The 21,047-nt window shown below is 47.7% G+C and overlaps 4 protein-coding genes across 4 annotated transcripts; all 4 read left to right on the forward strand.

Annotated features, from left to right (window-relative positions):
- Nucleotides 1–7,358: 7,358 nt before the first annotated feature.
- LACBIDRAFT_331854 (uncharacterized protein) lies at nt 7,359–9,669 on the forward strand (the record flags this gene model as incomplete). The annotated part of the gene is made up of 10 exons (XM_001886188.1): nt 7,359–7,993; nt 8,053–8,200; nt 8,256–8,332; nt 8,385–8,504; nt 8,654–8,670; nt 8,872–8,890; nt 9,118–9,290; nt 9,373–9,424; nt 9,475–9,553; nt 9,616–9,669. 10 exons carry the CDS (start codon nt 7,359–7,361, stop codon nt 9,667–9,669), a joined length of 1,374 nt encoding a protein of 457 aa, XP_001886223.1.
- A 748-nt stretch (nt 9,670–10,417) lies between these two features.
- Nucleotides 10,418–11,292, forward strand: LACBIDRAFT_331855 (uncharacterized protein; the record flags this gene model as incomplete). Its single annotated transcript, XM_001886189.1, has 3 exons — nt 10,418–10,730; nt 10,807–10,997; nt 11,062–11,292. The coding sequence occupies 3 exons, from the start codon at nt 10,418–10,420 to the stop codon at nt 11,290–11,292; spliced, it is 735 nt and encodes a 244-aa protein (XP_001886224.1).
- Nucleotides 11,293–12,260: 968 nt separating this feature from the next.
- On the forward strand, nt 12,261–17,620 carry LACBIDRAFT_331856 (uncharacterized protein; the record flags this gene model as incomplete). The annotated part of the gene is made up of 17 exons (XM_001886190.1): nt 12,261–12,390; nt 12,424–12,461; nt 12,636–12,644; nt 12,693–12,865; nt 12,901–13,051; nt 13,282–13,513; nt 13,552–13,865; nt 14,251–14,379; nt 14,580–14,998; nt 15,049–15,253; nt 15,395–15,439; nt 15,693–15,730; nt 15,881–16,562; nt 16,615–16,633; nt 16,793–16,796; nt 17,320–17,449; nt 17,510–17,620. 17 exons carry the CDS (start codon nt 12,261–12,263, stop codon nt 17,618–17,620), a joined length of 2,829 nt encoding a protein of 942 aa, XP_001886225.1.
- Nucleotides 17,621–19,085: 1,465 nt separating this feature from the next.
- Nucleotides 19,086–20,868, forward strand: LACBIDRAFT_331857 (uncharacterized protein; the record flags this gene model as incomplete). The annotated part of the gene is made up of 14 exons (XM_001886191.1): nt 19,086–19,110; nt 19,181–19,255; nt 19,311–19,315; nt 19,373–19,455; nt 19,523–19,542; nt 19,596–19,644; nt 19,851–19,953; nt 20,001–20,041; nt 20,089–20,199; nt 20,259–20,328; nt 20,385–20,461; nt 20,523–20,529; nt 20,582–20,789; nt 20,846–20,868. The coding sequence occupies 14 exons, from the start codon at nt 19,086–19,088 to the stop codon at nt 20,866–20,868; spliced, it is 897 nt and encodes a 298-aa protein (XP_001886226.1).
- Between the last annotated feature and the right edge of the window lie 179 nt (nt 20,869–21,047).

Below are 21,047 nucleotides of genomic sequence, written 5' to 3' on the forward strand. Positions count from 1 at the left end.
GGGAGGTCCAGTATATGACAAAATATGCGACTGAGGAGAACATGAGTAAAGAAGCTCGAAGTAAGTAGGACATCGAAATTACGAGAGTATACTTACTTTCGTCGTGTGCTAATCCCGCATCGAACGGGAGACTTTCGGCCTTTTGTTAGGTCGAACGCGGCGGTGCGCTTCGTGGCACCACATCATCACTTCCGGTACCTATTATCTTCACGTTATCCGTTGCATCAATCACATTGAACGCGCACCTGAGCGATCCCCAAAAATCTACGCCAAATGTTTTCAATCGCATGCAAATTCATTTTTTCCCAGAGTGAGAGGCACTGTTTTCATTGTGTCTGCCAGTCCTCAATATCTGTGAGTGCAAATTCAACGATGCTACCCTTTATTTATGTATCTGGAGACGCACGTACTGGAAAATATGTCCTAATACAAGCGAAACCTGGTTCTTATTCAAACAAGCACCCTCCGCAAGCAAACTTCATAATGGGCAGCTGCCCCTTACGCCGCCATGTTTGATAGTATGCAAGACCGGGTACGTGGAATTGTGATCTGGCTACACAATATCAATTGCAAGTGGGAGTGTCAATTAGCACCAGGCGCTGTTCCCTAATTGACACACACCGCAAGGCCCGGCGCATAGATCAGATATACTCCTCAGGACAGGAAGAATAGGACTGTGACTCTGGTGGGAAGGAATAACTTGGAAGAGCGGGGTAAGATGTTTGAAGTGAAAATCATGGGGAATGCCGGAATCGCTTCTCAGGTCAACCGGTCAGGGACGTTTCGCAATCTCCCCCAGGCACGATATTCAAACGCGGAAATCTAGAAAATTTGTGTTTCCTGCATTCCTCAGGAAGGACTGAGAGATTACTAATGGCGCGGTGGCGTTGTTTGGGAGGAAATGAGCAGAGCGAGGGGAGTTTGATGTGGTTCGGAGACTTCACTGTGTCATGAGGTTTAGTGGTTTGCTATCCTCAAAAGGGGGACGGTATGGTAGATGATAGATCTAAAGGAATAGGAGTTAGACATGTAGAGTCATGAATGCCAGTGTCGACTTTCTTACGTGTACTTTGTTTGCTGTACCTATCGTTCCGAAGAAATTTTAGCTTGATTAGCCGCATGCAGATGGATCGTCCAAGAGGAATTGCTACATGGAGCTTAGGCATCCCTTTCGAGTGCCCGGGCCCTTCGTTGCTTTCTCAAACTTGTCAGGTCGCGCTAGTAAGTCAGTGGCAATCCAAAATAGTTGTAAGTAGTACTATTTGTTGACCATCTGAAGCCGGCCCTACAGTTAGGGCAGTCAAATGGGTCCATCACTGATGGGCCAGCGGTGTGTGACAGGCGCCCATCAACAGCGGGCCAGCGGACTCGGCCGAGCTGTCAAGAATTCGGCCTTGGGAATGACTGGGCCGAGACTCTAAAATAGGCCATGCGACATGGGTGGGCCGCACGAACAGAGCCCCATAGAGGATGGATCGGCCCACTTTGCCTCTGGCGCCCATGGGTTGCGCCCAATTGCACAGATCCCATTGTTGCGCCCATCGTTCTTTCAGGCAGTTAACCAGAGTGCTGCCTCGTTAGTACCACTGTGGGGGACCACACAGGAGAAAGTTAAATAGATATATTATTAACCTGTTGTATGTGAAGTAAGTATTTAAATGTGTTGACAGCAGCCTCGTTGTTGCGCCTGCAGGCAACAACAGGTGAATTTTTCGCCATGGATGGGTGGCATGAAAAAAAGCCCCTCATACAATGGGTCAGCCCACTTTGGCAGAGGTTTATGGCACCCATGCACTGCGCCCATTGGTCTCATTGGCGAGTCCCAACCTGTGCAATTATTTTGCACTCCACGAGAGGCACAATTCTTTTGCGCTCCATGGGGGGCACAATTATTTTGTGCTCTAGAGGTGCAATTATTTTGTGCTCCATGAGAGGTGCAATTATTTTGCGCTCCAGGGCGCAATTACTTGCACTTTATGGGGGAGCAATTCTTTTGCACTCTAGAGGTGCAATTATTTCAAGCTCCATGAGAGGTGCAATTCTTTTGCAGTCCAGGGCGCAATTATTTGTGCTCCAGGGTGCAATTACTTGCGCTCTATGGGGGCGCAATTATTTTGCACTCTAGAGGTGCAATTATTTCAAGCTCCATGAGAGGCGCAATTCTTTTGTGCTCCACAGGGGGTGCAATTCTTTTGCACTCCAGGGCGCAATTATTTGTGCTCCAGGGCGCAATTACTTGCGCTCTATGGGGGCACAATTATTTTGCGCTCTAGAGGTGCAATTATTTCAAGCTCCATGAGAGGCGCAATTCTTTTGCGCTCCACAGGGGGCGCAATTCTTTTGCACTCCAGGGTGCAATTATTTGTGCTCCAGGGCGCAATTAGTTTGCGCTCTAGAGGTGCAATTCTTTTGTGCTCCATTGGGGGCGCAATTCTTTTGTACTCCAGGGCGCAATTATTTTTGCTCCAGGGCGCAATTACTTGCGCTCTATGGGGGCGCAATTATTTTGCACTCTAGAGGTGCAATTATTTTAAGCTCCATGAGAGGCGCAATTCTTTTGCACTCCATGGGGGGTGCAATTCTTCTGCACTCCAGGGCGCAATTATTTGTGCTCCAGGGCGCAATTACTTGCGCTCTATGGGGGTGCAATTATTTTGCCCTCTAGAGGTGCAATTATTTCAAGCTCCATGAGAGGCGTAATTCTTTTGTGCTCCAGGGCGCAATTATTTGTGCTCCAGGGCACAATTACTTTTGCGCTCTAGAGGTGCAATTATTTCAAGCTCCATGAGAGACACAATTCTTTTGTGCTCCATGGGGGGTGCAATTCTTTTGCGCTCCAGGGTGCAATTATTTGTGCTCCAGAGCGCAATTATTCTGAGCTCTACAGGGGGTGCAATTATCTCAAGCTCCACAAGGGGTGAAATTATCTGTATTCCATGGGGGGGACAATTATTTTGAGTTCCATAAGGGATGCAATTCTTTTGCACTCCACAGGGGGCACAATTCTTTCAAGTGCCACTGTATGTACCTTGTGCTTTGATAGGGTTACAAATATTCTGTGTCCAGCATTGTTTCAATGTCAGAGTGCGCCCAATGTGAAATGGGCACGAAATGTCATGTCAGAGTGCACCCAATGTGAATGCACATCAAATGTGTGCACTAAGTATGCATCTGCACCTGTTATTTTTCAGTGTGTATTTCCACCCATTATTCTTTTGCATGAAATGTTGAGTGCGCCCAATGTGAATGGGCATGTGAGTGGGCGCCAAGTCACTATATTCCCATGGCATTTATTTTGCACAAAAAATATGCGCCCCCCCAATTGTAGTAAATGCGTGGACCAAAGTAGTTTGTAGCTGCCCTGCTGAATGACATCATGTGCCCCACTGAAACAATTTTTTTGCGCCAAATGATGTTTGGACTTTGTCAAAATTTGGCCATGTCCAGTATATTTTCCAGCTCAGGGTGTGGGGGAAGAAGCTTGAATGTACAAATTTAGTATCATTAGAATTGTATAAATGTCCTCTATCGATCTATACCTATTAGAAAAGCACCAGTAGTTGTGTAAATATTTTATGGCAGCAAAAGACTTGAAAGATGTTGGAAGGGCCAAGCAAACAAAGGCAAACATTCCGATAATTCTACAAGTTCATGCTACAAAACATGGGGGAAGAAGCTTGGATGCCCAAACAAGCTGGAATCATAATTTAGATGCAATTCAGCATCTACTGATACCATTTTTTAGAGCAACGGTTGTTTGTGGCCAACTGAATTCAATACTCAGCTGTTTTGTCTAGGCTGTCACGCTCTCACAAGTGTGATTTTTCTGTCAAGCATGTTGCGTTGATTATTGTCCAGAGCTTTGCAGTGCTCTTCTTCGTTTCTTAAGGCTCAGCCAAAAGTTACAGAGAAAGATAACTATATATTGGATAAAAGTAGCTGTAGGTTACTGGCTGAGAGCCATCTTGCAAATCTATGGAATCCATCCCGAAAATTCATGAAATCCATCCACCATTCCAGGAATTCCATCTTCAATTCCTGTAGATTAAACCAGGAAGTGTACTTCTGGAGCCCAGAGCCCAGCCTATATCCTGTACCATCCAAGAGAGTGAAATATGGGGCATTTGGGAGGCACCAATGTGATTTGGGAGTGACCTGGAGGGTGGGGGAGAATGGGAAGGCAGTAAAAAATGCGAAATATGAGAGAGCATGGGGAGTATCATCACCTACCCATGTCTGGACACCTTAGAAAGTCAGGATAGGACCATAAAATGTTTTGGAAATGGGAGGAGAATGGGATGGCAGAGAAAAATGCGAAATAGGAGAGAGCATGAGAGGTATCATCACCTACCCATGTCTGGACACCTTAGAAAGTCAGAATAGAACACATTGAGCGCACTCTGATGGGCGCACTCTGACATNTGGTGCACATTCNCATTGGGCGCTCTCCAAATACATACTGAAAAACAACAAGTGCAGATGCACACTTGTTGCAGGTATATACTAACTTGGCACCCACTCACATTTGGCACACCTTCACATTGGGCTCATATTTCATTTGGTGCACATTCACATTGGGCACACTCTGACATTTCGTGTGCATTCACATTGGGCACACTCCGATATTTCATGTGTATTCACATTGGGCGCACTCTGACATTTCATGAAGAAAAATAATAGGCGCAAATACACACTTGGCGCCCACTCATGTTTGGTGGAAATCCACATGGCAAAATTGGTGCACAAAATAATGGGCACAGATACACATTGGAATATAATGGGCGCAGATACACACTCGGTATTGACAGTTATGGTGCCCACCTGAAGCACCAATGGGCATGACAATCTGACACTGGCAGTGTCTTGGTGCCCACTCACATTTGTATTCACTACACAATGCTGGACACAGGCTATTTGTGACCCTGTCAACAGCACAAGGTACATACAGTGGCACTTGAAAGAATTGTGCCCCCTGTGGAGTGTACATCCCTCATGGAGCTCGAAATAATTGCACCCCCCATGGAATGCAAATAATTTCGCCCCTCGTGGAGCTTGAGATAATTGCACCCCCTGTAGAGCTCAGAATAATTGCGCCCCCATGCAGTGCAAAAGAATTGCGCCTCTCATGGAGCTTGAAATAATTGCACCTCTAGAGCACAAAATAATTGCGCCCCATAGAGTGCAAAATAATTGCTCCCCCATAGAGCACAAGTAATTGCGCCCTGGAGCGCAAAAGAATTACGCCTCGTGCCCTCTGTAGAGCTCAAAATAATTGTGCTTCCCTGGAGCACAAAAGAATTGCTAGAGCACAAAATAATTGCGCCCCATAGAGTGCAAAATAATTGCTCCCCCATAGAGCACAAGTAATTGCGCCCTGGAGCGCAAAAGAATTGTGCCTCGTGCCCTCTGTAGAGCTCAAAATAATTGTGCTTCCCTGGAGCACAAAAGAATTGCTAGAGCACAAAATAATTGTGCCACATAGAGTGCAAAATAATTGCTCCCCCATAGAGCACAAGTAATTGCGCCCTGGAGCGCAAAAGAATTGCGCCTCGTGCCCTCTGTAGAGCTCAAAATAATTGTGCTTCCCTGGAGCACAAAAGAATTGCGCCTGTTGTGGAGCTCGAAATATTTGCGCCTCTACAGCACAAAATAATTGCACCCCCCATAGAGTGCAAATAATTGTGCCCCTTGTGGAGCTCAAAATAATTGTGCCTGTAGAGCGCAAAATAATTGCACAGGTTAGGACTCACCAATGAGACCAATGGGTGTAGTGCATCAGTGCCATAAATCCCTGCCAAAGTGGGCCAGGCATTGACTACAATTGGGGGGGCACATATTTTTTGTGCAAAATAAATGCCATAGGAACATAGTGACTTGGCGCCCATTCACATACACATTCACATTGGGCACACTTGACATTTCATGCAAAAAGATAATGGGTGGAAATACAACTGGAGAATAACAGACACAGATGCATACTTAGTGCAGGTACAAGTGATTTGGCACCCACTCACATTTGGTGAACATTCACATTGGGTGCACTGACATTTTGTGTGCATTCACATTGAGCGCACTCTGACATCTGGTGCCCATTCACATTGGGCACACTCTGACAATTGGTGCCCATTCACATTGGGCGCACTTTTCATGCATTCACATTGGGTACACTCTGATGGGCACACTCTGACATTTGGTGCCCATTCACATTCCAACATTTCATGCATTCACATTGGGCGCACTCTGATATTTCAGGCACATTCATGTTGGGTGCACTCTGATGGGCGTACTCTGACAGTTGGTTCACATTTACATTGGGTGCACTTTTCATGCATTCACATTGGGCACACTGACATTTTGTGCAGAAAAATAATCACTGACATTTTGTGCCCATTCACATTCCAACATTTCATACATTCACATTGGGCACACTGATATTTTGTGCACATTCACATTGGGTGCACTCTGATGGGCACACTCTGGCATTTGGTTCACATTTACATTGGGCGCACTGACATTTGGTGCCCATTCACATTGGGCGCACTTTGATGGGCGCACTCTGACCTTTGGTGCACATTCACATTGGGCACAGCACACTCTGACATTGAAACAATGCTGGATACAGACTATTTGTGACCCTATCAACAGCACAAGGTACATACAGTAGTACTTGAAAGAATTGTGCGCCCTGTGGAGCACAAAATAATTGCACCCCCTGTGGAGTGCAAAAGAATTGCATCCCTTATGGAGCTCAAAATAATTGTCCCCCCCATGGAATGCAAATAATTTCGCCCCTCATGGAGCTCGGAGCTTGAGATAATTGCGCCCCCTGTAGCACTCAGAATAATTGCGCCCCCATGGAGCACAAAAGAATTGCGCCTCTTGTGGAGCTTGAAATAATTGCACCTCTAGAGCACAAATAATTGCACCCCCATAGAGTGCAAATAATTGCGCCCCTTGCAGAGCTCAAAATAATTTCACCTGTAGAGCGCAAAATAATAATGGCATTGGTGCAAAGTGTGGGTTATTTTCAATAGGAGCGCCCATTATTGGCAGGCGCCCACCTGTTCGGCCCAGCCATCACTATGGATGATTTGTTGAGATGTCGGCCGAGTCCGCTGGCCCCATATGGTATGAAGCATTGTCAAGTTCGGTTGGTCCATTTGGTAAGGGCTAGGGTCACTGTCATATGTGGGCCCTAAGTTTTTTCTCGATTCTGTCAGAAGACTGAAAGGGCCAGAGGGGCAGGGAGATCAAATTTCAATCGTGGAAATCTTACATCTAAAACGCCTGTATGCTAGAAAGCGTTCCGACCCAGTGCCGACTCGCAAATATTGCGCAGAAAGACGTCAACCGTAATAATGTTCAGACTCCGATCGAACTCTAACCAGCACAACTGCGAGCCTCTGACTGCAAGTCCATCTCACTCTCGAATCCCCGCCATGGACGACGCAACTTTTGAAACTGTCTATGATCCAGCTAGTCAAGATACGCAGCATAGTAATCAACTAAAGACCTTCAAACCTCCGAAACGGGTTCAGCGGCCCAAAACTTGCGTGGAAGGCATCTTGCTTTACTTCAAGCTCATGTACAAACGGCGAAACATGGTCAGAATGCCAGCCATCTCGACGGAGTCTTTCCCTCTCTTCCTGAACAGTGTGCTTGCCTGTCTCTTTTACATCATCACATTCAGGAGATCTGCTTGGTATCGCTTGTCCGCGGAGTTTTTACAACAACGCGTTGAGGCAACTTTTCCTCTTCTGAAAGTGGCGGTTCAGTCTGCGGCTCAGTCTGGGGACTTTTCGGCAGAATCAATGAAGTATCAAATGTCGCAATTGGGAACGCGCTCAAGTGAAGAATACTACGTCGACGAATGGAACGCCATTGAATTTACGTCTTTGGACGATCATTGGACCCACTTCCTTCCTCAGTTCAACATTTCAGGTCCGCGGGATGTTCTGAGTTATGCAGGTGTTATGCTTGTGATGGTTTCTCTGTGCGTATAATTCCACATCACCCTGAACATTGTACTCAAACACGATCTCAATCATCAAGAATATTCTCCACCATTCTGGAAGTAAGGCCACCCCTTGGAGTGTGCATCTTCGCCACGGGTATGAACTACCTCATGACCTCGGTTGCATACGTGGAGAAGTTTGGTGATCTCCATTATTGGACCTACCAGGGCTTCGAGTGGGTAAACGTAAGCTCATTGCCGCCCCCCTCTCATCGACACACTGCATCTGAATAACACCTAGGCGTTAAGTCCTAGACCGAGCGTTGGCATATGGTGGGAAATTGAGTTGATGGTGATGCCCTCGGTGTGGCACGCAAGGTTAACGTTAGCCTTGTACTTCAACAACGAGTGCTGATTATTATTGCAACAGTCACTATATGCTATTATTCTTGCTCCTCCTCTCCTTCAAATTCTTCAGATTCGTATCAGAAAGTCATGTGTGGTACTATGTAGCGGGGTTGCTTTACGTCTTTGGAATGGCGCATTCACAGTACATCACATTCACCTCGAGCCGGAACCACAAGGCTTTGGAAGCATCCTGGAAGACGCGTATTGATGGTTGGGTTTTTGAGCAGCAATATGGAATTTCGACGAGCAGGGATACATGTTTAGAAATAGAGGCAATGTAGGCGTTTCCAGAAAATCTGGCTTGCTTCGTACGAGTTGTGTATTGCTCAGGCTAAGGGATGATTACGATGCCATTCATGAAGGGTATATATAATCTGCACTACTTGCAAGACCGACTGATCTACCCATGCATTCTTACCCTGCAAACGTGACGTAAAGCTGTGGACGGGCACTTACTGACGTGTTTTGTGTTGTTGTTGAACGTTGAATCACTTCAACGTATTGATCAGGCCATAAGTGCAGCGCCAGGTGGGTATTCCAGGCTCTCCTTGCGCTCCATTACCGTTTAAAGGCTCCACCAGCGTTCAAGGGACTCGGGGAGAAAATCTTAGTGGCACCGCGCAGGAGTCACCGGAATTCGCCATCGTCATCATATCCTCTAGGCTCTGAGGCGATACGATACTTAGAACTCACTCATCTTGAACTATAATCGAGGGGTCGACATCCAGAACTATCCGCTACATTCCAATTATCAGTGCCATGTCTATTACCCCACTCACACGCGCGACCTTCATCGCTGCCAACCATGTTCAAGTCGCACTCTCCCAGAAGACCATGTACGAACTAGTCGAGGGCGAAGAAGGAGTTAAAGAGGTGCCTATACCAGAGAGCTTCAAGAAGTCCGGTATCCCACAAGGATATACTGTTGGTGCGTTCCCATCATGCCTTTATCAGAACCAAGGTGGTAATTCCGACTATCTGATTGTATGTTGCGATAGACTTCGTTTTAGATCCAGCAACGGTGGTGGCCTCCCTTGCCAAGTCTGGCATTACCACAGAGGAGTATGTACTCCTGACACATTCTTTCGCATGATAATAACCGCTATGTCTAGGCAGTTACCTGATGGCTTGCTCGAGGGATTTAAAGATGTCATCAATGCATCTACCAATCTGAATATCATACCAACATCCGTACATGAACAGGCGGGTGGAATTTTACCCTGTCGCACTCAGACACTAATTTGTTTCTCCAGAAAAGAGCTATTGAGGATGCTTCACTCGCCAAAGACGATGCCGAAGAGAAATAGCTGGTACGAAGCGGGATGGAATTCTTTGAATAAGTACAGCGCACGGAGGATTTTTCTACGTGTATGAACATTTTCAATTCCTGCTAGCCAATGTAGAACTAAATCTCTTCGCCTTCGTGCAATTCATCCCCGGGCCAAATCTCGTTCCGAAGTCAAATCACATTCTCCGCACCAACAACCGACTTAGACGAACTATGAATCTTGAATTTTAAGGCCCTGAATGAAGCCGACTTCCGCGTCCGTCGCAACGTCATCAGCACAACCGCCTGCTCGTTTTCCGAGATCTCAGATGACGGTAGCCCCTCTGGTAAATTCTATCGTCGGCCTGCAATAAGGCCGCTCAAGAAACTCGCGGCGAAAAACTCCACAACCTATGTATCTACATAGATATCGATGCCTTCACTCAACACTCGTCCCAAATTTTCAAAATTCAGCTGCCTCTAACATGGACTCCAAACATTTGTAGCCAATTTCCAAGGCAGCCATGTTGGCAACGGATCGGAAACATGGTGGTCGCCTTCCCTCTTTTCAAATTGGGCACCTTTACAAAGCTTGGCAATGGTGATCAGCCTTGTAGGCTTCCGCCAAAATTTGAAATTCCCCCGGTTTCAGCTTTTGGTAAAGATCTGCCCAACGTGGTCTTTCATGCGAGGTATAAAAGCAGCCATGGGTCCATCACCGATTTCTTTGGCTGGCCCCATACTCACATTGCGTTCACATACCCTTCCTTTACCTATTCACATCCACCATGCGCTGGTCGCTCTTGTCCCTCGTTGCTCTACTCGCCCTGCTCATTGCGGACGTCACCGCACTCCCAATGCCTCAAGATGGCTCTTCGGATCTGGTTCTGGAACGCCGGGCTGCCACTAAACCAAAGAAGGCGACGAAAGCCAAGCTGAGCGCGTTGAAGCTGTTGAGGGCGTCTACCTTCAAGAAGTCTAGCTCAACGTATCGGAATGCTGCGCTGAAGAGCAAGAATCACATGTTTTCAGTGGGTCGGAAGTCTGGGAGGATTACTAAAACCAAGCCACCCAAGAAGATGCCCAAGGGCTGGGATGCTGGTGCGTGTTTGTGTATTGGTATTAACGGATTGGTTTTCAAACTGGTTTTCAAATTTTTGCAGACCATATTTTTGAGGCGCAAACTATGAAGCATGCCGCTCAGAAGGCCGGGCACTCCAGAATGTTGGTTCTGCTTCAGCTCTACTCGATTATGCTTTACAGCGTTCATCACCTTCTAGCTCTCTCGCACCAGCATTAAAGGCCATTAAAGATCGCATCAACCATCCAGATAACATGGCGTTCCTTGATCCTGCGACTAACAAGGCTGTGAGTAGTTTGATCGGCTCCCTCTTTGCGACCATTCCTAATCATTTTTTTTGGGCGTTGATAGAAGGGGAAGGCGCACACCGCGGTGCAGTCAGGCAAAACGCCAGCAAACGACCGTAATGTTGCGGACTATCTTAAGCACACGTCGGATGCAGGGAAAGCTACTGCAGCTGATGTGGACCAGATCTTGAAGACGCATGGGATTACGGGCATTAATGTTTCAAAGGAGCACAAGAAGGTGTTAAAGGCGCATGGGGTGAAGAGACGCGAGTACAGTGATGTGGATCTGGATTGAGGATAGGGTACTGAGCCCAAATAAGATGTTGACGTCTTGAATAACGAACGGCCACGATTGGCGGGAGCACGTACCAGCGGAGGGAAACAGCTGCAAGAACATTTGAGTTTCGTCATGGCTAAACAGAAGCGGTTCGATGCTGACAGGCTGTAGACGCGTTGTTGAACCTAGTATAAACCTGAAGTCGGACCTTACATACATACACAACTCGGCGTCTGGGCATGGCCAACATTGCGCTAACTGCGGTCAAGGACACTCCAGCCACAATTCGAGGTTGATTCGAGGCAGCAGTTGCGCACCAGCGGAAGATGACTTCGGATGACAGGGACAGTGTTGTCAAGAGCATTACTTCCCTAGGAATCCAGGATGGGTTGATTGTCATGGCTTTGCGTCTTCCAATCTATCGAGCCAAATTACGCCACTGTCCGGGCCTGAGAATAATCAGTTTCAGTTTAGTCAAGAAGACGTATCATGCATCCAACCACATGAACGCGCAACTGGAAAACTTGAGATCAGCCGCGTCGCTCAACTTGAGTTATAGAGGTCCGGGCTTACACAAGGAAAAGATCTCATGCAGGGTTCGATATGTTGTCGATATGCGCCAGTGGCCATGTGCAAATCTTGCCTCCCTTACATAATCAATCCGAACGGCCTTCATTCTGACCAAATTCTGACAGCAAACCGACCTTTTGTTGTCCCTCGCTCACCGAAATGAGATGGACAACTGCAGCCCTCTAAAGGGCATTCGAACGGATTTTCATGGACAAGAGAAAGAAAAAAGCTGTTCAGCAGGTCTCGCAGCCGGTCGACTTCCCCTCAGCCTTCTGTCTCTGGACAAGAGAATCGGGGTAGAGAACTACCTCCGGTTCAACACACCATCGCATCGCCGGGACATCAAGCGATAGACCCCGTCACTGGCACTTCAGCTGCTCCAAGCCAGCAAGGCATTTTCCACGCATCGTTGTCCCATGGATAAAGCGCTCAACCCAGCACGCAGATCATCACACACCAGCCCAGTTATCGAGATAGCAGCCATACTCCTCAAGAAGTCTATCTGGATTTGCAGTAGCACACGGTTTGACGCTTTCAAAGCGTATGGTACTTACTCGCTAAATTGATGGGCGTTCATAGATCAACACAACACCCCGACTCAAGATAGTGCTGGCTCGGTTAGTCCTACAACCTCATGGTACGAGTACTCGACATTCATCGCCCAATTGTGGTTGCTTACTCACAGCTTAAACCCCTTCTCAAGGAATCGTCGACAACCTTTCCGAGACACAAGCCGACCCAGAAAAACCAACCCTTAGTGCTCTATCGACTGTTAGAGACTACGCCTCCAGATAAAAGAGGTGCGTAGCTATTCTTCACAACGTTGCCTTACTGACTACGGATACCAGGAAGTAAAAGGCAACATCAATGCGGTCGAACAGCGGATCCTATCAACGGCGGATCAACTTCACGCCCTGGAGCAAGCGCTGGCGGGCTGGGTACCGAATAGCGCGGAGAAAAATCAAGGAGTACAAGTATATAAAACGCAAGCATGCCTTTTCATCTGGGCTGACATTGACGAGTAGACGACTGTGCAGGACGATGTAAGTTGGCAAGCCCCCCAAGCTCAACACTAGCAAAAGAGTGCACGAACTTAACCGAGCTCAAGAAGCAGTCGCTTATCAGAAAGATTGCGGTTCATGAGGAAGATAAGGGGAAGATTGCGAATATTTTCGAACGCATCAATCGAGACCGGGAGCAACTTGTGGTGCGTTTTTGTGCAATTCTTGCCTTTGTTTCTATTCCATCGCTCATCCCATTCGTTTAGGTGGTGGCCGGTCTCCGATCATATATGCAATTCAGGGGGACGTCGCGGTGTGCTTTCCCGCCATTTCGAATTCGATTCCGCGCTTATTTCCGTGACAAAATTTACTCCTGGGGCGGCTTAAAGCTTCGCATACCGCTGACGACAAATTCAAACTAGGGGGTAGACAATAGCAGTTGCTGCGTCGTGCAGTCTGCACGCCCGGAACCCGCGTTGATATATCAGCCAAGATCGCGACATGGGCTAACGATGATCCCCCGAAAAGCCAGAGTGTATTCTGGCTCTATGGTCAGGCCGGATCAGGGAAGAGCACCATCGCCTACATCATCGCCCGCCGTCTCGAGTTTACTAGCGACGCGGATGACACGATCGTTTTGCTCACGTCAAATCGAGGAGACGAGAGACGTAACCTGCATGGGGCAACACATTAAGGCCAATAGCAGCTGCTCCCTCATTCGCACCATCGTGGAAACGGCCTCAATCCGCAGACCCATCAAAGTCACTGCATTTCCTTCGACGCTCTCGAAGAGATAGCGGTTCGGAGTTTTTGCGCGAATTGATTGACGGCACCAACAAACATCACTTACGGGGTCTCAAGTTCTTCGCTACCAGTCGACCAGACCCGAAGCTCGTCTACCGTGTGGAGTCTTTTGAGGGCAAGCAGCTCTATCGTCTCGAACAAGTGTCAATAGAGGAAGCTGAGGCCGACATCAAGACTTACTCGAACGCATGCACATTTTTAATTCCACTAGCGAGTGTAGAACTAAATGTCTTCACCCGGGCCAATTCTCGTTCCAAACTCAATCATATTATCAGCACCAACAAGCGATCAAGCTCTGATCGATGGAGACGAACTATGTTTTATTGAATCTTGAGGCCTTAATTGAAGCCGACTTCCGGGAGCTTCCGGGTCCGTCGCAACCTGTCGCAACATCATCAGCGGCGGTGCTCAGCCACGACCGCCTCAGCCTGCTCGTTTTCCGAGATCTCGGATGACGGTAGCTTCTGGTAAATCCTATCATCGGCCTGCAAAGGCCGCTCAGGAAACTCACGGAAATCAAACCTTTGCATGTAGATGTTGATGCCTTCACTCAATACTCGTCCCAAATTTTCAATCTAGCATGAAGTCTAAACATTTGTAGCCAGTTTCCAAAGCAGCCCTACGCAGCCATGTTGGCAACGGATCAGGAACAAAGGTCACCTTCTCTCTTTTCCATTTCGGCACCTTTAATGGCAAAGCGTGGGCCAGTGGCAACTCTTGGCAATGGACTGTTCCTCAGGCCTCAACCCCGATGTCTTCTGATGTCTTACATACTTAGCCTTGAAACCAGCAGGCAGACAGCGACAAGCTGTGAGAAGTTGGTGAGAAGAGTATCCATAGCCTCCAGGCTTCGGCCGAAATCTGAAACTCGGTTCCAGCGTTTGGTAAAATTTTTGCCCAACCTGGTCTTTCATACAAGGTATAAAAGAGCCATGGATCCCTCGCCGATTTCTTTGGCTGGCCCCATCCTCACATTGCGTTCACATACCTTTCATTTATCTATCGACATCCCCCACGCGCTGGTCGCTCTTCTCCCTCGCTGCCCTACTCGCCGTACTCATTGCGGACGTAACCGCACTCCCAACGCCCCAAGAGGGCTCTACGGATCTGGTTCTCGAACGCCGGGCTGCCACTAGACCAAAGGTCGCTAAAGGAAAGGCCGCTGGATCAAAGGCGTCGACGAAAGTCCCGGGCAAGATGACTGCAGGTAGTTTCAAGAAGTCTAGCTCAACGTATCGGAATGCTGCGATGCAGGGCAAGAACCCCTTGTTTACAGTGAAGTCTGGGAGGATTACTAAAAACAAGCCACCCAAGACAATGCCCAAAGGCAAGGATGCTGGTGCGTGTTTGTGTGTTAGTATAAGGATTGGTCTTCACATTGGTTTTCATATTTTCGCAGACCATATTTTCGAGGCGCAAACTATGAAGCATGCCTCTCAGAAGGCCGGGCACTCCCTAACGTTGGTTCTGCTTCAGTTCTACCCATTCATGCTTTCGAGCGTTCATCACCTTCCAGGACACTTGCAGCAGCATTAAAGCTCATTAAAGACCGTATCAACTCTCCAAAGAACATGGCGTTCCTCGATCCTGCGACCAACAAGGCTGTGAGTAGTTTGATCGGCTCCCGCTCTGGGTCCATTCCTAATCAATTTTGTTCGGGCGTTGATAGAAGGGGAAAGCGCACACTGATGTGCAGGCAGGCAGAACGCCTGCACAAAATAAAAATGTTGCGGACTATCTTACAGTGCTTTGCACTGCCGTCTGCACAACGGAATTTGGAAATTATGTTTGTACGTGTTGTATCGTGACTGCCACAAATCGGAGAGAAACCGACCACTTCATCCAACAAGGCCTGAAATCTCTTGTGCTGAGAGATGATGCCCACCATGCCAAATGCTAATTCGCGCGCGCATCGCATCTGATACCTATGGCACCACAAAAGTTGGGTGTGAGAGATTCAAAATTCCCAACGTGGTTCTAATGCGTGACAATGTGTGACGGACATACAAAACCAAATAGAGTTTTCGAAATTTCGTTGTGCAGATAGTCTCGACACCAGCCGTTACGGTGATATTACTAGGGTAGAGATATATGTGGTTTGTAATAGTTACCGTAACGTCTGGAAAGACTTCACCGTGATTGAACACAGAAGATTTTCAAGCTCCGCTGACTTCTATAACGGGAACAATGTCCGACGCGATAAACGCGTCCTCGTTATCACCCTCAATGAGCACTCGAAAGCGACCTCGATCACACGAAAACGATGAGAATATCCCTCCCACGACTCCCGTAAATGCGAAACCTATGAAATTCATCGACTGCTCTGCTCCCAAGAAGCCTCGTTTGTCCGCCAAAAATGGGCGCCATTTCACCCCACAGGATATTCAAAACATGCGGGAATCGTATGCCCAGCAAGCTCCGACACGGGTTATGAAGGAAAAGGAACAGCAAGCTGCTGCTGCTGCGCGAGGGGCTGAAATAGAGGCTGGACAAGCGACAGACCGAGTTGAACAGGCCTGGAGTCTCCTACGCCCTCTCTTCCCCTCCATGCACGACTTCTTACGCAAACTACTCACTACGCGTCATCCTGTCCGATCTTCTCAAGTATCCAATCTACTTACCTTTCATGGACACGACCTCTTGAATCTCATACGTGACCGACATCCTTCTGTTGCAAATGATTGGGCTCTCAGCACGGCAAGGCAGCTCGTGTCATCGGAGTGCGACTCTTTATCCCAGCGTTTCAAGCCTGCCCCAGGGACATCAGTCTCTGACATCTTACACAGGTTCTCTTTGCGAGAGGTTCTCTCTGATGCTGAGATTCTTGCACCCACACTCTTCCAGATACTCCAACAGGCTTGTGGAATGCTATCCACATCACAAGATCAGCCTTCTCGCAAACACCCAGATCTTGTAAGTTCAATACTTCGCTTTTTACTTTCTTTCTCATAAACATATCCCCCAGGTTCTCGCCACCACGCTATGTATGCTTGCAAAAGCACGAAATGATCACGCTACTCACTTTTCTTTTGGTTTTTAAAGAAAGCATCCCATACTTTACGGCGACAGCTTTTTGTGCAAACGAACATGGACAATTTGTTGTGCAAAATCATCAAATTTACTCTCACCTGATCCACCATAAGTGCCGTGAGTGGCGAGACTACAATGTTGATATCCTTTTCATCCAGAAGGAGTGGAAGAGAAAAACATAATGTCTTCCCACTTCCTGTTCCGACGTCAACGATAACGTCTTCACCGCAAAGAATTGCAAGTGCAGTATCAAGTTGCCATTTGAAAGGCTGCTTGCCGTAAATTTGGCTGGCTTTTTCTGCCAGCACATTTAGGTCAACGTCTTCTGGCTTGTATTTTCGGACTATCGACATGCAGGACGAGAGAGACGTGATTCACCGTTGTTTCAGTTCAATATCAATTGCATTGGAGTTGATTAAAGGTGATTTTCGTTAGTAACAAAGTCTTTGCTCCTTTCCTATTTGTATTTTTCGATACAAAAAGTCAATAGGAGGTACTTTACTGAAATTCGGCTGATTCTGGTGGATCTACGAAGCAAAATAGTAGAGTGCATAAGAAGGTGTGTGGGGAATGCTACCATATATAGGTAATGTCGGAGCTTAAAAAAGCCCTATGCTAAATCATGATGAAGTCCTACCAGTCGCCATAGGAGTAATTACCGCCTTCCTACTTACCCAAAAAAGAAACACCCTCTCCCTCAGATTTTACATCGCGATTACTCCGAGGCGACTGGTTTCGAGTCTATTGTGCAGACGGCAATGCAAAGCACTGTAAGCACACACCGGCTCAGCAGCGGCTGCAGGGAGATCTACTGCACGTGATGTGGAAAGATCTTGAAGAACAATGGGATTAAGGGCGTTAATGTTGCAAAGGAGCACAACAAGGTGTTAAAGGCGAATGGGGTGAAGAGACGCGAGTACAGTGATGTGGATTTGGATTGAGAATAAGTAGGGTAAATATTGAGCCCAAACAAGATGTTGACGTCTTGAATAACAAACGGCCGTGTGATGGGAGCACGTACCAGGGGAGGGAAACAACTGCGAGAACATTTTAGTTTGGTCATGGCTAAACATAAGCGATTCGATGCTGACAGGCTGTAGACGCGTTGCCGAACCTATGAAGTCGGACCTTACATACATACACAAAACCCGGCGTCTGGACATGGTCAACTTTGATCGCCAAGGACACCCCAGTCACGATTTAAGGTCGCAGTTGCGCAACAGCGAAAGATGACGTCTTCCAATCTATCCAGCCAAATTACGCCAGCCGAGAACAATCAGTTTTCAGTTTAGGTAAAAAGAAACGCATCATGTTTAGTCAAAAAGAAACGTATCATGCATCCCGAGCCACACGAATGCGCAAATGGAAAACTTGAGATCAGCTACAGCCGCGTCGAAAAGATATCATGCAATATCCAATGGTGGAACTGGCCTCCAAAGCCTCAGATGTAAACGTACTGCTCTCTATTGAAACAGTGCCAATGAATCAAGTGATAGGACAATGGTACTGAAAATTTAAAGATCCCTCTAGCTTTAGCAAAAGTGCTTGTAGCGAAGAAGTAATGACACACATCTAGATTCCTAATCATAAACCCCGCTGCCTCCACACAAGGTAGCCCAAACAATCACTTCTTTTTCTTCGGCTTTTTCTTTTTCACTCCCCCTACAGATGGTCCAGCTGATGGCGTGACGCTCGAAATGACGCCCTGCATGGGGCTCGCACGACCAAGAGCATCGGGTGGTGGAGAAGCGGCAGCGACAGGCGGCGGCGGTGGAGGCTCTTGTACCTTCCTCTGCTGGTTTTGCATCTTCTGCATCAGTGAAAGATTCAACGCCTCGAATCGATTGAGGAAGATGGATGAATATGTTTTGAATTTGATACACTGTAGCCAATGTTCAATCAAAATCTACAAAAATGAGAAAGTATGAACTTACTGTCGTGTTATCTGTGATTTTGAGCACTAACTTCCCCTCTGACGCTTTCCATTTTACACAATACCGTGTCTTTAGGTCGATGAAAAATCGTGATATCAGCGACGATTTGGCCTGGTTTGAGGATTACTCACGTCATTAGGAGATTTTTCATACAAAGCCTCAGCTGCATCCTGGTATTCTTGCCAGGAATGGAGGTAGACCATAGTGCATCGAGGGCCACGCTGCACGCTCGCCAACCGTGATGGTGATGAAGATAGGTCACAGCTGAGTCACATGCGTGATTCCTGCCTAATGCGTCGATCCCGATAATTCCGTTGACCATCAAAATGGACGATGTCAAAGTTGTTCCGGCTCAGTTGATTTTCCTCTCTCCGCGTTTTTGTGTCTCCGTCCCCGCTGCAGAGATTGCACAGACGCTCTTTCTTTCATACCATCACCACCATCGCAAAAGATCTCTTCATAACTATCAACAATGACGACGGAACACAAGCCTAAACGTGAGTTTATCACTTGTTCTACAATGCACATACACATCGACTGACCGGCCCTCCAACTTCTTCGCCGCAGCTCTCCCATTCATCGCGAACTTTGCAGCCGGGGCCATAGCCGGAATATCCGAGATCCTAACGTTCTATCCTCTTGGTGAGTATCCTGGTGATCTTTGCAATTTTTCACTCACACGACCATTCTCCCTCAGATGTTGTGCGTGTACCATGTTACTCTGCCGCCAGATCTATTCATGCTAACAAATTCGACTAGGTTAAAACTCGCATGCAGCTAGAGACCGGAAAGTCAAAGCATGGGCTTGTAGGAACATTTACCAACATCATCAAGGAGGAGGGGTACGTCCGACACCAACTGCGTGCCTTGAATTTGGCTTATCATGATCTATCCTCTTTTCTTATCAAGCGCTGGTCGTTTATACCGAGGTATGTGTCTTTTCTTCATTCCTAACAGGCCTTCTGACCATTCACCTTTGCAGGGCTGGTTCCTCCATTGCTTCTGGAGGCTCCCAAACGCGCGGTCAAATTGTACGTGTCTTTGCCTTCCACACATGTGTGCACATATCAGCCAAACTATTCGCGCCCCATACTGTCTCTCACGATGTCAAGACAACTTGAATGAGGCCCTGACATCGGCTTGCCTTCTGGCTGTCAGACCACGAGGACATTGGCCCTTCCCTTCCTCGAACCACATTGAATGCGTGTCCAGCACTGACCTTGTCTTTTCCTCTCAGTGCTGCCAATGACTTTTGGGGCAAGACATACCTAGATCTTAGCGGTGAATCCAAGATGACCCAATCGCTGTCTATCCTCACTGGATGCAGTGCCGGAGCTACAGTACGTTCTCCCCCTCATCCTTCTTCATCTCTCTGACGCCCCCTCAGGAAAGTTTCGTCGTCGTGCCATTTGAACTGGTGAAAATCAAGTAAGTTCAGCTTAACCCGCTCCTCGGTAATATCTCACATCAAGCAGGCTTCAAGACAAGACGAGCACGTTCAAGGGGCCGATGGATGTGGTTAAGCAGATCGTGAGGAAGGAAGGGTTGTTGGGCTTATACGCCGGCATGGAATCGACGTTCTGGAGGTCAGTCCCTTGGTCCCTCTCACTTACCATATCCTTTCCTTACTGATGTTAATCTTCAGACATCTGTACTGGAACGGAGGATACTTTGGGTGTATCCACCAAGTCCGAGAGATACTTCCCGCAGCCCGGGTATGCAAATTCTGATCTGCACATGCGGAGGATAGCCTTCTTACCCTTAGCCGTAGACACCTGAATCACAACTTATGAACAACTTTATCGCTGGCGCCGTTGGTGGGTTCGCTGGTACTGTACTGAACACACCGTAAGCACCCTCTCATTGATTCATTCTGGCAACCCCACTAACTGCTCTTCTTTCTCCCTAGGTTCGACGTAGGCACCCCTCTCCCTTCCCACCCCTACCTTTCTCATCCTACTAACCTAGGTCGTGAAATCACGAATCCAAGGATCCCCGCGAGTCCCAGGGGTGATACCAAAATACAACTGGACCTACCCCGCCCTCGTCACCATCGCGCGCGAAGAGGGGTTCGCGGCGCTCTATAAGGGTTTCGTGCCCAAGGTGTTGAGGCTGGCGCCCGGGGGAGGGGTGTTGTTGCTCGTTGTGGAGTTCACGTTGGGGGTATTTAGAAAAGGTGCGTTTTTTTAGGATTTTTTGGAAGTGATGGGTGTTGATCTGGCGTGGATTTAGCCCTTGGACCGCCGTATGTTTAGAATGTTCATGGTATACCTATGTAGATTGGATGGAACTTGTTTATTGGCTGTATGTCTTGTCTACATGACGTTGGCCGTGGATCCTCAAAACCGGATATTTAGAAGTGTGTTGTGGCGTCAGCGGCTGGAGCCGGACGAGAAATCGCGATGCGCTCTCAAACGAGTGGCAAAACGTGCCA

This window comes from Laccaria bicolor, genomic scaffold (genome assembly GCF_000143565.1).
Source record: "Laccaria bicolor S238N-H82 LACBIscaffold_36 genomic scaffold, whole genome shotgun sequence".
Lineage (NCBI taxonomy): Eukaryota > Fungi > Basidiomycota > Agaricomycetes > Agaricales > Hydnangiaceae > Laccaria > Laccaria bicolor.